A 13,136-nucleotide genomic window follows, 5' to 3' on the forward strand; every position below is an offset into this window, starting at 1 on the left:
TGATCACCGTGGCTGACTCAGACCATCTGCCTTCTGGGTCCCTGATTCTGATGGTGTCACCTATTGTCAGTGGCTTGAGTGGGATCGCATGTTGATCGTAGTATAGTTTTTGTTTGGAGCATAGTGCCCGCATGTCGTCGAGAACCGGTGTGTTACCGGGGTCTCGGAATTGCTTTGCCGGTAGGGTTGTCTGGATGTCTCTGCCGAAGAGCATTTGCGCTGGCAACAGTCCTGAGCTCAATGGGGTTGCTCGGTACGATAACAGAGCTAGGTTGATGTCGGAACGTGACTCGGCTGCTTTGCTGATGAGTCGTTTAATGATGTGGACACATTTCCCCCTGTTCCATTTGATTGTGGGTAGCGACTCTGTGTCGCACTGTTGTCTGACCTCGACTTTTTCCTGTGTTTGTGGTTTTGATTCTGTACGTCATCGTTCGTGAAAGCTGTTTTGCTTGTTTGTTCTGGAGCAGATGTCAATTCGTGAGATTCTTTATCATGCCATGGCATGTTTGTAGTCTTGTCATTGCTTCGCAGTGTGCTGTGGCATTGTCCTTCACGTGCAGAGTTGTACCATGTTGTACAGGTCGGTGTTTCATTGTTGTTGTTTCTGTCATTTCTGTCTTTGTTGTTTTCGTTGTCGTCTTGGTGTTTTTGTTGTTCCTGTTTTGGTTGTTTTTGTTGGCGTTCTTGTTGTTATCGTTCTTGTTGTTCTTTTTGTTGTGCTTGTTGATTCTGTTTTCATTGTTTTTGCTTTTATTCCTGTTCTTTTTCTTGTCATACTTGTTGTTTCTGGGATGCTTCTTGTTGCTTTTGTCGTTCTTGTTGCGCTGCATGTTGTTGTTCTTGCTTCTGCTGTGCTTCTTGTGGTTTTTGTTGTTCTTGTTGCGCTCAATGAGTGTGCCATGTGGATTATTTGATTCATTGTCATAGTTATTGGTGTCAGTGTCCTTTGTGATATCTGCTACATTGAGTGTTTCATCTTGAGAATTGTGAGAATGATCTGATGTTGCATTGATGTTGGTGACATCAGTCATTTGTGGTGGATTCGATTCCTCTTCTTTGCTTACTTAGAACTCCTCTTCTAGAGTCATTTCTGGTTCTCTTGAATCATCATTGATTTCTAGGTGCTTCTCTTTTGGAGTCATTTCAGGTTCACTTGAATTATCATTGAGTTCTCCAAGCTCCTCTTTTGCAGTCATTTCAGGGTCACTTGAATTATCATTGATTTCTTGGTGCTCCTCTTCTGGAGTCATTTCAGGTTCATTTGAATCATCTGTGATCTCTTTGAGCTCCTTTTCTGGAGTCAAAATCTTCAAGATTTCTATTTTCGTGGTCTCTCTGGACTCTTGGTGCTCCTCTTCTGGAGTCAAAATCTTCAGGATTTCTATTGACGTGGTCTCTCTGGACTCATGGGTGGCCGTCCTCTGATTATTGAGCGCTTCTGTGCAGACGAGCTGAGATATGTCAGTCTCGCTGTGATCCTGCACATCCTGTATGAGAATTGTGATTTCTTCATCACTTGTGTCACATACAATGGGTAGACATTGTGTCTTCTTCTGGTGGCTCAAATAAGCTTGATAGATCTTCATGGTCTTGTACATGCATGGCATTCGCTATGGAGTATTTGCTTGCTTCCATTTTTGAGTATGTCACCAAGCTGACTGTGGAGGCTTGCGTCACTCTCTTTGTAGAGGCTTGCGTCGCTCTCTTTGTGGAGGCTTGCATCGCTCTCTTTGTGGAGGCTTGTGTCGCTCTCTTTGTGGAGTCCTTCATTGCTCTCTCTGTGGAGTCTGTCATCGCTCTCTTTGTGGTATCGTGCAGTGTTCTCGCTGTAGAGTCGATCTGTGCTCTCAATGGAGTTGTTCTGTGCTCTCTGTGTGGTGTCGTCTTCATCTTGAGTATTGCTGTCATCCAATGTATCGACGGTCTGCCACGGCACCATGGTATTGAATTCATCTACCATGAGAAGAGTCATATTGAGCTTTTCAACCGTGTTGCTGATGCTGTGATCAGGATCTCTGAATAATTTAGCCATGTCTGAGTAATATTGTGTGTATTGCTCGATGGACAAATCATCGCTTTTTGTTTCGGAGTTGTGATCGTTCTCTTCAAGTTCAATGAACAAATCATCTTCTTGTGTGGTGGCTGGGACCCTTCATGATGCGTGGACCACTCTCTGTTTCTTGGCGTCAGGCCACAGCATAATCCTGCACTCACGAGTCGGGATGTCATATATGCTGGGCTGAAGATTGCCCAATCCGAAGAATCCATCGTCGGGGTCTTCACGGTACAACACCTCTAGTTGCGGTTCGGATTTGGTACTGGGGTAGCCATCTCCCAAGATGAAATCTGTCTGAGTCGTAGTCTACAAGGACCATATCATCTTCTAGGGCGGTGCTAACTGCTTATTCCAGGGTGTTGTGAAAGTTATTTTCAACTGCTGGTGTAGGTTTGGACATTATTCTGTCTTTTGAGGCAAGAAAATTGGGTTTTGCAGCTTTAAATTTCTTTTTGTTCATTTTCGTGCATTTCCCTTTTAAGTGGGTGTGGTCCTGGTCCTCTGATGGCATGACGCTCATGGCGTCATGTGTAGGATTCGATTGCCCATGCGCACTCCGTGTTTCCTGTACTGTGCGCTCTTTTCACAATTGCGCATGTTCGGCTCCCTTCTCATGATGGCCACCGCTCAGAACCTCCGACTTCCTCCGATTCAACCCTGTCTCCGCATCGAGGTGAGTGTTCGCGCCATTTTTACCGATTTTGTTTTCTAACTGATAATTCTGTGTTTGTAGAGACTCAAAGTATTGATTTTGTTTTTGTTCATAACAAGGAATTTTTGTATAGCGATTTCTAGAGTTAGATACTTATTTTGTGAAAGTTCTTCCCTCAAATTTTTATCAGCTAGTCCAGAAATTAATTGATGCATTATCACAGTGTCTCTGAAATCAGCATAATCACAGTGGTATTAACTTGAGATTTATAATAAAATCAGAGATGGGCCTTCCGTTTCTCTGACAAGAGTTAAATCTTTCCAGCATCTCACCAGACGGACTGTTACAGCGTTCATCGCATTTTCTGAGTTTAACTTCTAATTTGGTGTTGTCCTCACCTTCAAAGTAATTAAAACAATTATAGATTTCTCTAGCTTCATGCCCTCCTGTTGAGAGTAGTAGGGCTATTTTCGTTGCATCAGAGGCAGTGCTTAAATCATTAGCTGTAATAAATATTTGGAACAGCTGTTCAAACATTTTCCAGTTATAACTGAAATTACTGGCTGTTTCCAGCTGCCATGGAGTTCCAGCAAGTTCCATCGAATCAGTTAGTCATCGAGGATCCATTTGCTGCAAAGTCTTCCACAGTCGAATATCCGTTTTAAAGTTTTTCTTCTCTTGCTGGTGTCTAGCTAGCTTTCTGAAATCGCTCCTGGTATCATATGTTATTCTCTAAGTCTGAATAAAGATTGTAGACTTCCAGTTAATACAAATACTTTATTCAATAGGTTTGTTCTGTTTCCAGAGCTTAACTATATATAACAGTCAAGAGGTATAACCAGTGAAGCTAAGGTAAGCTGCCTATGCTGAGCTGTCTGTGTGTGCTGCTGCTCATTAGCCCTGTGCTTCTGAAAGAGGCAGATCCTACTTTGGGTTGGACCCTTTATACCTGTCTCTGATGCCCTCTAGTGATGGTGTGGCTGTTACATCTATCTGCAGTCCCTGGTGTGTGTGCAGATGTATGTACAGATATACAGATCACTACGGTTACCAATGGTGAGATGATGATGGATTTGCCAATTTTGCCATTGCGCTGAAATCTGGTCCATTATGGGGACTCCAGTGGATGCTTTGAAGAGTCACAGCTAAAAAAAAACTGTAGTTCCTAAATATGTAAAATGTTAAAATGTCTTCTTTAACATAAGATTAAATTGGGAATTTTAGAATCATCCCATCTCAGAGATATGTGATCTGGACACAATGGAAGAGAAACTTAAACAGAAACCTATTGAAATACCATGTGACAATTTCCACACCTTTCCACATTGACTCACAGTAAAGGGACCACTGCTTTGTGAGACACAGAGCAAGAAATAAGAGAGGCAATGCAGGTATGAAAAGCAAAGAAGGATTGTTTTGTATTAATAAACAAACAGGATGCTTGTGAGAGTTGGTTTTCTATTTGAATGGAAGAGGACAGAAACAATTAGAGATTTCAGGAAAAAAGGAATCATTGAGGCAACCTTTGCTGGTGAAAGTCAGATCTGAAAGACTCAGGCTAAGTTGAACAACCTTTGAAGTGCACTGTAAATTTTGACCTAGCGTGACATATAGAAGTGAGTTTGCTGGAGAGCCAGGAATGACTTTAGACTTACTATTTTAACACTACACATCCATTAGAAGTGTGGTGCAGCTAAAGGGGTTATAAGACATAGCTCAATTGCATTACTTAAATAATGTGGAAGCACCTTCCCTTTAGTTTGATGTATTAGTTGTTTATTAAGTAATGTTTGATTTTGTTGAATTTAGTTTGTTTGTTACAGTAAAAGTCTTAAAATGGGAAATCTTGGGCGCGATTCTCGGAGGCCGCGCCGGTTGGGAGAATCGCTGGCTGTGCCATTATATCGCGTGACGCCGGTCCGACGGCGTCCCGCCATTCTCCCAACCAGCGAGAACGGCTCGGTCGAGTTCTGCGCCGCGCGAGCCGGGGAATCACCCGAGACACTCACGACGGTGATTCTCCGATACCCCCGCTATTCTCCTTTCCTCCGCCGCCCCGCAAGATCCATCCGCCATCTTCTTGCGGGGCGGCCTTGGGGAGGACGACAACCGTGCGCGGGTGACTTCATTTACGCGCTGCCCGCCGCGTCATTTATGCGGCGCCACTTTTTACGCGGCGCCAAGGCCCAGCGCGCGTAAAATAAGCGACCCCGCTCATAGCCCCGCGGGGGCGGGAGAATAGGGGGCTGGAGTGAAACACTCCAGTTTTCACTCTGGCGTCGGGGCTTTGTTTCCCTTTGGGAGAATCGCGCCCCTTGTCCTTCGGTTATTTCCATTGGTCGTTTGGGGAAATCCATCTCTGTTTAAAAATTATCAGTCTCTTTGGGGATTGTAACACTATGACACACACATTAGAAGCAATGAAGCGAAAAATCTAGAGGCTACCCCTTGATGTGGAGGGTATAAATTATAATGACTGGCTGGAGAAATCTAGATCATCAGCCTGGTAAGGAAGCACGCGAGATGTGAACTTTGAGATATTGAGATAGGAAATAATACAGAAAACTGATTTAAATTAAACTGTGTGAGCAGGACAAAGGGCACGGGTTAAAATTAGTAAAAGATAGGGACTGATGTCAATAGAGGTGGGGTAGAGGGCCTTTCTAGGTGAATCATCAAGATGAGCTAAATATCCTTCCCTCATCTATGAGAATCTTGGAATCTAGAGTGGGCCTTGTCACGTTTGAGGATTTGAAGTATTTGCAATTATTGGAACATATTCAAGTATGGATAATATAATACTTGCAGCAGTCAAGTACTGGTCCTCGCTGGCAGCCAGATATAGATTGAATGGGATTTCATTATTACCACCATCCCCTCTGCCCCGTCAGCCCCAAGAAAATAATAGCGTTAAATAATAAAATAATAAGTCTAAAATTACTCGTAGGCCCAACCAACTTCAGCTGCTTCATCAATGGCCTCCCTTCTATCACAAGGTCAGAAGTGGGGATGTTTGCTGATGACTGTACAATGTTCAGTATCATTCGCGGCTCCTCAGATACTGTAGCAGTCCACGTGCAAATGCAGCAAGACCTGGACACGGCTTGGGCTGACAAGTGGCAAGTAACATTCGCGCCACACAACTGCCAGGCAATGATCATCTCCAATAAGAAAGGATCTAACCATCGCTCCTTGACATTCAATGGCATTATCATTGCTGAAACCACTATCAACATCCTGGAGGGTGACCATCAACCATAAACTGAACTGGACTAGCCACATAATTATTGTGCTTGCCAGAGTAGGTCAAAGGCTAGGAATCCTGCGGTGAGTAACTCGCCTCCTGACTGCCAAAAGCCTGTCCACCATATATAAGGACAAGTCAGGAGTGTAATGGAATATTCTCTACTTGCCTGGATGAGTGCAGCTCCAACACCACTCAAGAAGCTTAACACCATCCAGGACAAAGCAGTCCACTTGATTGTTATCCCTTCCACAAGGATTCAAACTCTCCAACACCGGCAAACAGTGGTAGCCGTGTATACCATCTACAAGATGCACTGCAGGAACTCACCAAGGTTCCTTAGACAGCACCTTCCAAACTTTTGACCACTAACACCTAGAAGTACAAGAGCAGCATATATATGGAAACACCACCACCTGGAAGTTTCCCTCTAAGTCACTCACCATCCTGACTTGGAAATATATTGAGTTCCTTCATTGTCGCTGAGTCAAAATCCTGAAACTCCCTCCCCAAGAGCACAATGGGTGTACCTACACCCCAGGGACTGCAGTGGTTCAAGAAGGCAGCTCACCACCACCTGCTCAAGGGTAATTAGGGATAGGCAATAAACGCTTAAATGCTGGCCTAGCCAGCGACACCCACATTCCATAAATTAATTTTAAAATGTTTTTAAAAAGGTTTAGAATTGCTTAGATCGGTGGTGCAGTGGTTAGCACTGCTGCTTCACGGCGCCGAGGCCCAGATTCGATCCCGGCTCTGGGTCACTGTCCGTGTGGAGTTTGCACATTCTCCCCGTGTTTGCGTGGGTTTTGCCCCACAACCCAAAGATGTGTAGTGTAGGTGGATTGGCCACGCTAAATTGCCCCTTAATTGAAAAAAAATTAATTGGGTACTCTGAATAAAAAAAAAGAATTGCATTAGATCATACCTCCTTCCATCGAGTAGCTTTCCAGGATGGACATCGGCCTGCTCTGCACTGTTTATATATTCGAGGCTTCTTCAAGTGATGACAGTGCTTGTTATCCGCAGGTTCTTGCCGCATATCAATGCAGTAGACATCCCGTTGCTTGGTGCCCTTGCCACAGGATACAGAACACTAGGAACAAAGCACAAGAGGTTAGATTCTAACAACCCATAGCTACACATTCCTTTAGATGTTATGTCTCACTAACTGTAAGGAAACAAAAATGCACACTTATCAGATTAGAAAAGTTACAGCATATTTGCCTTCCATGTCTCTGTAATGAAACTACATTGGAATGAATTCAAAAGTAAAATGCCTGCTGGAATGTACATTATGACTTTTTATATCAAGCTGATACACAAATCTCAAAATAAAAGCCGTCATTAGTAAGTAATCTGCCTGAGCATCTTTGTACAAAATACAAAGCTGATGCATTCTCAGCTATCTTCAGCCAGTAGTGACAAGTGATTACCCAGTCATTTTCAAACACAGGGTCGCGATCCACCCAAAGGAGGATCGCGGGCCATCAGTCGAGCCCTTCACGATCGAGGTAAGAAGTGCCCAACAGCCACAATCACCTTTTAAAATTGCCGGCCGCAACCGGCTTTCCGATTGCCGGAGTCCCGCTAATGCGTGCCCCCTGAGCAGTGCGCAGGCCTGGAGCCCAGCGAGGCAGACTGCCTACTCCTGCTGTCAGCATGCTGACCCAGGAGCAGATTCTTTCAAAAAATTGATGGACTTCTCTCCAAAGGCGGCAGCAGAGAGCAGCTCACGCACCCATAACTGACGTCACGTGCTCTAGGCATGAGAGGGATTCCTCCATTTTGTAGCTGCTAGCAGTGCTGGTGTGAGCACCAGGGCCTCTGGTGAATAACCCATTAAGAAGCTGAAATCAGGATTAAAGCAGTATAAAAATGATTTCTTGAGGTATTCGTTTATTAATTGTGCCAATGCAAATCTGGATGCAAAGCTCATGTGCGTTATATACACGGAAGTACTGGCAAATGAAAGATTAAAACCCTTAAAATTTTAAAGGCATTTGAAGAGTAAGCATGAGCAGTTCAAGGACAAACCTTTTGATTTTTTTGACGGATACAGTAAGAACTTTTATTATCAGCTGAAGTCCATAGTGGAAATTTAACAATGAATGACAAAGTGAGATCGTGCGGACCAAGCAGGCTCAGCCCTCACATTAAAGATAGGCAAACATGGTGGGTCGTGAAGTTCGGGCGGCATGGATCACGAAGGTTGGCCTGCATGGGTTGCGAAGATCATAGAATTATCATAGAATTTACAGTGCAGAAGGAGGCCATTCGGCCCATCGAGTCTGCACCGGCTCTTGGAAAGAGCACCCTACCCAAGGTCAACACCTCTACCCTATCCCCACAACCCAGCAACCCCACCCAACACTAAGGGCAATTTATCATGGCCAATCCACTCAACCTACACATCTTTGGATTGTGGGAGGAAACCGGAGCACCCGGAGGAAACCCACGCACACATGGGGAGGATGTGCAGACGCCGCACAGACAGTGACCCAAGCCGGAATCGAACCTGGGACCCTGGAGCTGTGAAGCAATTGTGCTATCCACAATGCTACCGTGCTGCCCCCAGCATGGGCCCCGAAGATGGGCCAGCGTGGGTCCTGAATGTCAGCTGGCGTGGGTCCCGAAGGATGGCCCGTTGGTAAAAATGGGTCCCAGGCAACCAAGTTTGAAAAACACTGGATTAATCCATTTTAGCCTCCTCCCGAAGTCCCCAAAATCACAAATGACAATCTTCAATCAATTTAATTCACTCCTTGTGATGTCAAAGAATAACTCAGCTCACTGGATATAGTAAAGAGTGAGGGCCCTGACAATATCTTTGGCTGCAGTGCTGAATACTCAAGCCAAATTATACCAGTAGATCTACAATGCAGACTTGTACTCGGCAAAGTGGAATTTTGCCCACGTATGTCCTGTCCAATAAAAAGCAGGACAAATCCAAACTAGTCACTTATCACCCTATCAGCCTATATACTCTCAATCTTCAGCCAAGTGATGATGGGTGCCATCGAAACTGCTAGCGAGTGGAACTTTCTCACCAATAGCCTGCTAATTGATTAGTTTGGCTTTGACCAGGGTAACTTGGTTCCAGAACTTATTACAGTCTTAGCCCAAACATGAACAAAGAGATGGGGTGAGAGTGACTGCTCTTGATGTCAGGATGCCATGTGACACAGTGTGGCATCAGGGAGTGCTAGCAAAACTGGCGTCATTGGGAATTAATGGGAAAACTTGCCACAGGCTGGAATCATACCTGGCACAAAGGGTGTAGTTGTTAGAGGCCAATCATCTTAACCCCAAGATATTGCTGAAGGAGTTAGCCAGGAAATTATACAAATGGCATCTACATTTAAGAAGCCAGGTCTATCCACCGGAGTCTACTAGTCTCAATGTTCCAATTTTTAATGGTTTGCACATTAACAATGTCAGGAACCCAAACAAAGGATTCCTTTACAGATGGGCAATAAATTCTGGCCGAGCCAGTGATGACCACATCCCGAGGTAGAATGAAAATAATCCAAACTTGCTTGTTTGTGACTTATTTATAATTTTTACCTAGTGCAAGTTGCTGCAAGATGTGCTTATTTTTCAATCCAAAAATTCAAGAAGAACATTTTGATATTGATAATTCATTCTGTGTGAATGCAGCGAAACTGCAAACTCCACTGAATAGCCCAACATCATTAAAGCACTCATAGAACATAGAACATAGAACATAGAAAATACAGCACAGAACAGGCCCTTCGGCCCACGATGTTGTGCCGAACCTTTGTCCTAGATTAATCATAGATTATCATTGAATTTACAGTGCAGAAGGAGGCCATTCGGCCCTTTGAGTCTGCACCGGCTCCTGGAAAGAGCACCCTACCCAAACTCAACACCTCCACCCAACACCAAGGGCAATTTTGGACATTAAGGGCAATTTATCATTGGCCAATTCACCTAATCTGCACATCTTTGGACCGTGGGAGGAAACCGGAGCACCCGGAGGAAACCCACGCAGACACGGGGAGGATGCGCAGACTCCGCACAGATAGCGACCCAAGCCGGAATCGAACCTGGGACCCTGGAGCTGTGAAGCATTGTGCTATCCACAATGCTACCGTGCTGCCCTTAAGAACAAGTACATCTACACTATATCATTTTACCGTAATCCATGTACCTATCCAATAGCTGCTTGAAGGTCCCTAATGTTTCCGACTCAACTACTTCCACAGGCAGTGCATTCCATGCCCCCACTACTCTCTGGGTAAAGAACCTACCTCTGATATCCCTCCTATATCTTCCACCTTTCACCATAAATTTATGTCCCCTTGTAATGGTTTGTTCCACCCGGGGAAAAAGTCTCTGACTGTCTACTCTATCTATTCCCCTGATCATCTTATAAACCTCTATCAAGTCGCCCCTCATCCTTCTCCGTTCTAATGAGAAAAGGCCTAGCACCCTCAACCTTTCCTCGTAAGACCTACTCTCCATTCCAGGCAACATCCTGGTAAATCTTCTTTGCACCTTTTCCAAAGCTTCCACATCCTTCCTAAAATGAGGCGACCAGAACTGTACACAGTACTCCAAATGTGGCCTTACCAAAGTTTTGTACAGCTGCATCATCACGTCACGGCTCTTAAATTCAATCCCTCTGTTAATGAACGCGAGCACACCATAGGCCTTCTTCACAGCTCTATCCACTTGAGTGGCAACTTTCAAAGATGTATGAACATAGACCCCAAGATCTCTCTGCTCCTCCACATTGCCAAGAACTCTACCGTTAACCCTGTATTCCGCATTCATATTTGTCCTTCCAAAATGGACAACCTCACACTTTTCAGGGTTAAACTCCATCTGCCACTTCTCAGCCCAGCTCTGCATCCTATCTATGTCTCTTTGTAGCCGACAACAGCCCTCCTCACTATCCACAACTCCACCAATCTTCGTATCGTCTGCAAATTTACTGACCCACCCTTCAACTCCCTCATCCAAGTCATTAATGAAAATCACAAACAGCAGAGGACCCAGAACTGATCCCTGCGGTACACCACTGGTAACTGGGATCCAGGCTGAATATTTACCATCCACCACCACTCTCTGACTTCTATCGGTTAGCCAGTTCGTTATCCAACTGGCCAAATTTCCCACTATCCCATGCCTCCTTACTTTCTGCATAAGCCTACCATGGGGAACCTTGTCAAATGCCTTACTAAAATTCATGTACACTACATCCACTGCTTTACCTTCATCCACATGCTTGGTCACCTCCTCAAAGAATTCAATAAGACTTGTAAGGCAAGACCTACCCCTCACAAATCCGTGCTGACTATCCCTAATCAAGCAGTGTCTTTCCAGATGCTCAGAAATCCTATCCTTCAGTACCCTTTCCATTACTTTGCCTACCACCGAAGTAAGACTAACTGGCCTGTAATTCCCAGGGTTATCCCTAGTCCCTTTTTTGAACAGGGGCACGACATTCGCCACTCTCCAATCCCCTGGTACCACCCCTGTTGACAGTGAGGACGAAAAGATCATTGCCAACGGCTCTGCAATTTCATCTCTTGCTTCCCATAGAATCCTTGGATATATCCCGTCAGGCCCGGGGGACTTGTCTATCCTCAAGTTTTTCAAAATGCCCAACACATCTTCCTTCCTAACAAGTATTTCCTCGAGCTTACCAATCTGTTTCACACTGTCCTCTCCAACAATATCGCCCCTCTCATTTGTAAATACAGAAGAAAAGTACTCGTTCAAGACCTCTCCTATCTCTTCAGACTCAATACACAATCTCCCGCTACTGTCCTTGATCGGACCTACCCTCGCTCTAGTCATTCTCATATTTCTCACATATGTGTAAAAGGCCTTGGGGTTTTCCTTGATCCCACCTGCCAAAGATTGTTCATGCCCTCTCTTAGCTCTCCTAATCCCTTTCTTCAGTTCCCTCCTGGCTATCTTGTATCTCTCCAATGCCCTGTCTGAACCTTGTTTCCTCAGCCTTACATAAGTCACCTTTTTCCTCTTAGCAAGACATTCAACCTCTCTTGTCAACCATGGTTCCCTCACTCGACCATCTCTTCCCTGCCTGACAGGGACATACATATCAAGGACACGTAGCACCTATTCCTTGAACAAGTTCCACATTTCACTTGTGTCCTTCCCTGACAGCCTATGTTCCCAACTTATGCACTTCAATTCTTGTCTGACAACATCGTATTTACCCTTCCCCCAATTGTAAACCTTGCCCTGTTGCACGTACCTATCCCTCTCCATTACTAAAGTGAAAGTCACAGAATTGTGGTCACTATCTCCAAAATGCTCCCCCACTAACAAATCTATCACTTGCCCTGGTTCATTACCCAGTACTAAATCCAATATTGCCCCTCCTCTGGTCGGACAATCTACATACTGTGTTAGAAAAGCTTCCTGGACACACTGCACAAACACCACCCCATCCAAACTATTTGATCTAAAGAGTTTCCACTCAATATTTGGGAAGTTAAAGTCGCCCATGACTACTACCCTATGACTTCTGCACCTTTGCAAAATCTGTTTCCCAATCTGTTCCTCCACATCTCTGCTACTATTGGGGGCCCTATAGAAAACTCCTAACAAGGTGACTGCTCCTTTCCTATTTCTGACTTCAACCCATACTACCTCAATAGGGTGATACTTCTCGAACTGCCTTTCTGCAGCTGTTATACTATCTCTAATTAATAATGCCACCCCCCACCTCTTTTACCACCCTCCCTAATCTTATTGAAACATCTATAACCAGGGACCTCCAACAACCATTTCTGCCCCTCTTCTATCCAAGGTTCCGTTATGGCCACCACATCGTAGTCCCAAGTACCGATCCATGCCTTAAGTTCACCCACCTTATTCCTGATGCTTCTTGCGTTGAAGTATACACACTTCAACCCATCTCCGTGCCTGCAAGTACTCTCCTTTGTCAGTATTCCCTTCCCCACTGCCTCACTACATGCTTTGGCATCCTGAATATCGGTTACCTTAGTTGCTGGACTACAAATCTGGTTCCCATTCCCCAGCCAAATTAGTTTAAACCCTCCCGAAGAGTACTAGAAAACCTCCCTCCCAGGATATTGGTGCCCCTCTGGTTCAGATGCAACCCGTCCTGCTTGTACAGGTCCCACCTTCCCCAGAATGCGCTCCAATTATCCAAATAC

At 44.9% G+C, this 13,136-nt stretch overlaps 1 protein-coding gene across 3 annotated transcripts in view; it reads right to left on the reverse strand.

The window, feature by feature from the left end:
- LOC140396161 (A disintegrin and metalloproteinase with thrombospondin motifs 20) overlaps positions 1–13,136 on the reverse strand; it is a 529,969-nt gene that overhangs the window by 79,042 nt on the left and 437,791 nt on the right. For all 3 annotated transcript variants that reach the window (XM_072484409.1, XM_072484408.1, XM_072484410.1), the window contains one exon: positions 6,884–7,051. In XM_072484409.1, the coding sequence (XP_072340510.1) occupies positions 6,884–7,051 (168 nt within the window). The remainder of the gene's footprint in view (positions 1–6,883; positions 7,052–13,136) is intronic.

This window comes from Scyliorhinus torazame, chromosome 19 (genome assembly GCF_047496885.1).
Source record: "Scyliorhinus torazame isolate Kashiwa2021f chromosome 19, sScyTor2.1, whole genome shotgun sequence".
Classification (NCBI taxonomy): Eukaryota; Metazoa; Chordata; class Chondrichthyes; order Carcharhiniformes; family Scyliorhinidae; genus Scyliorhinus; species Scyliorhinus torazame.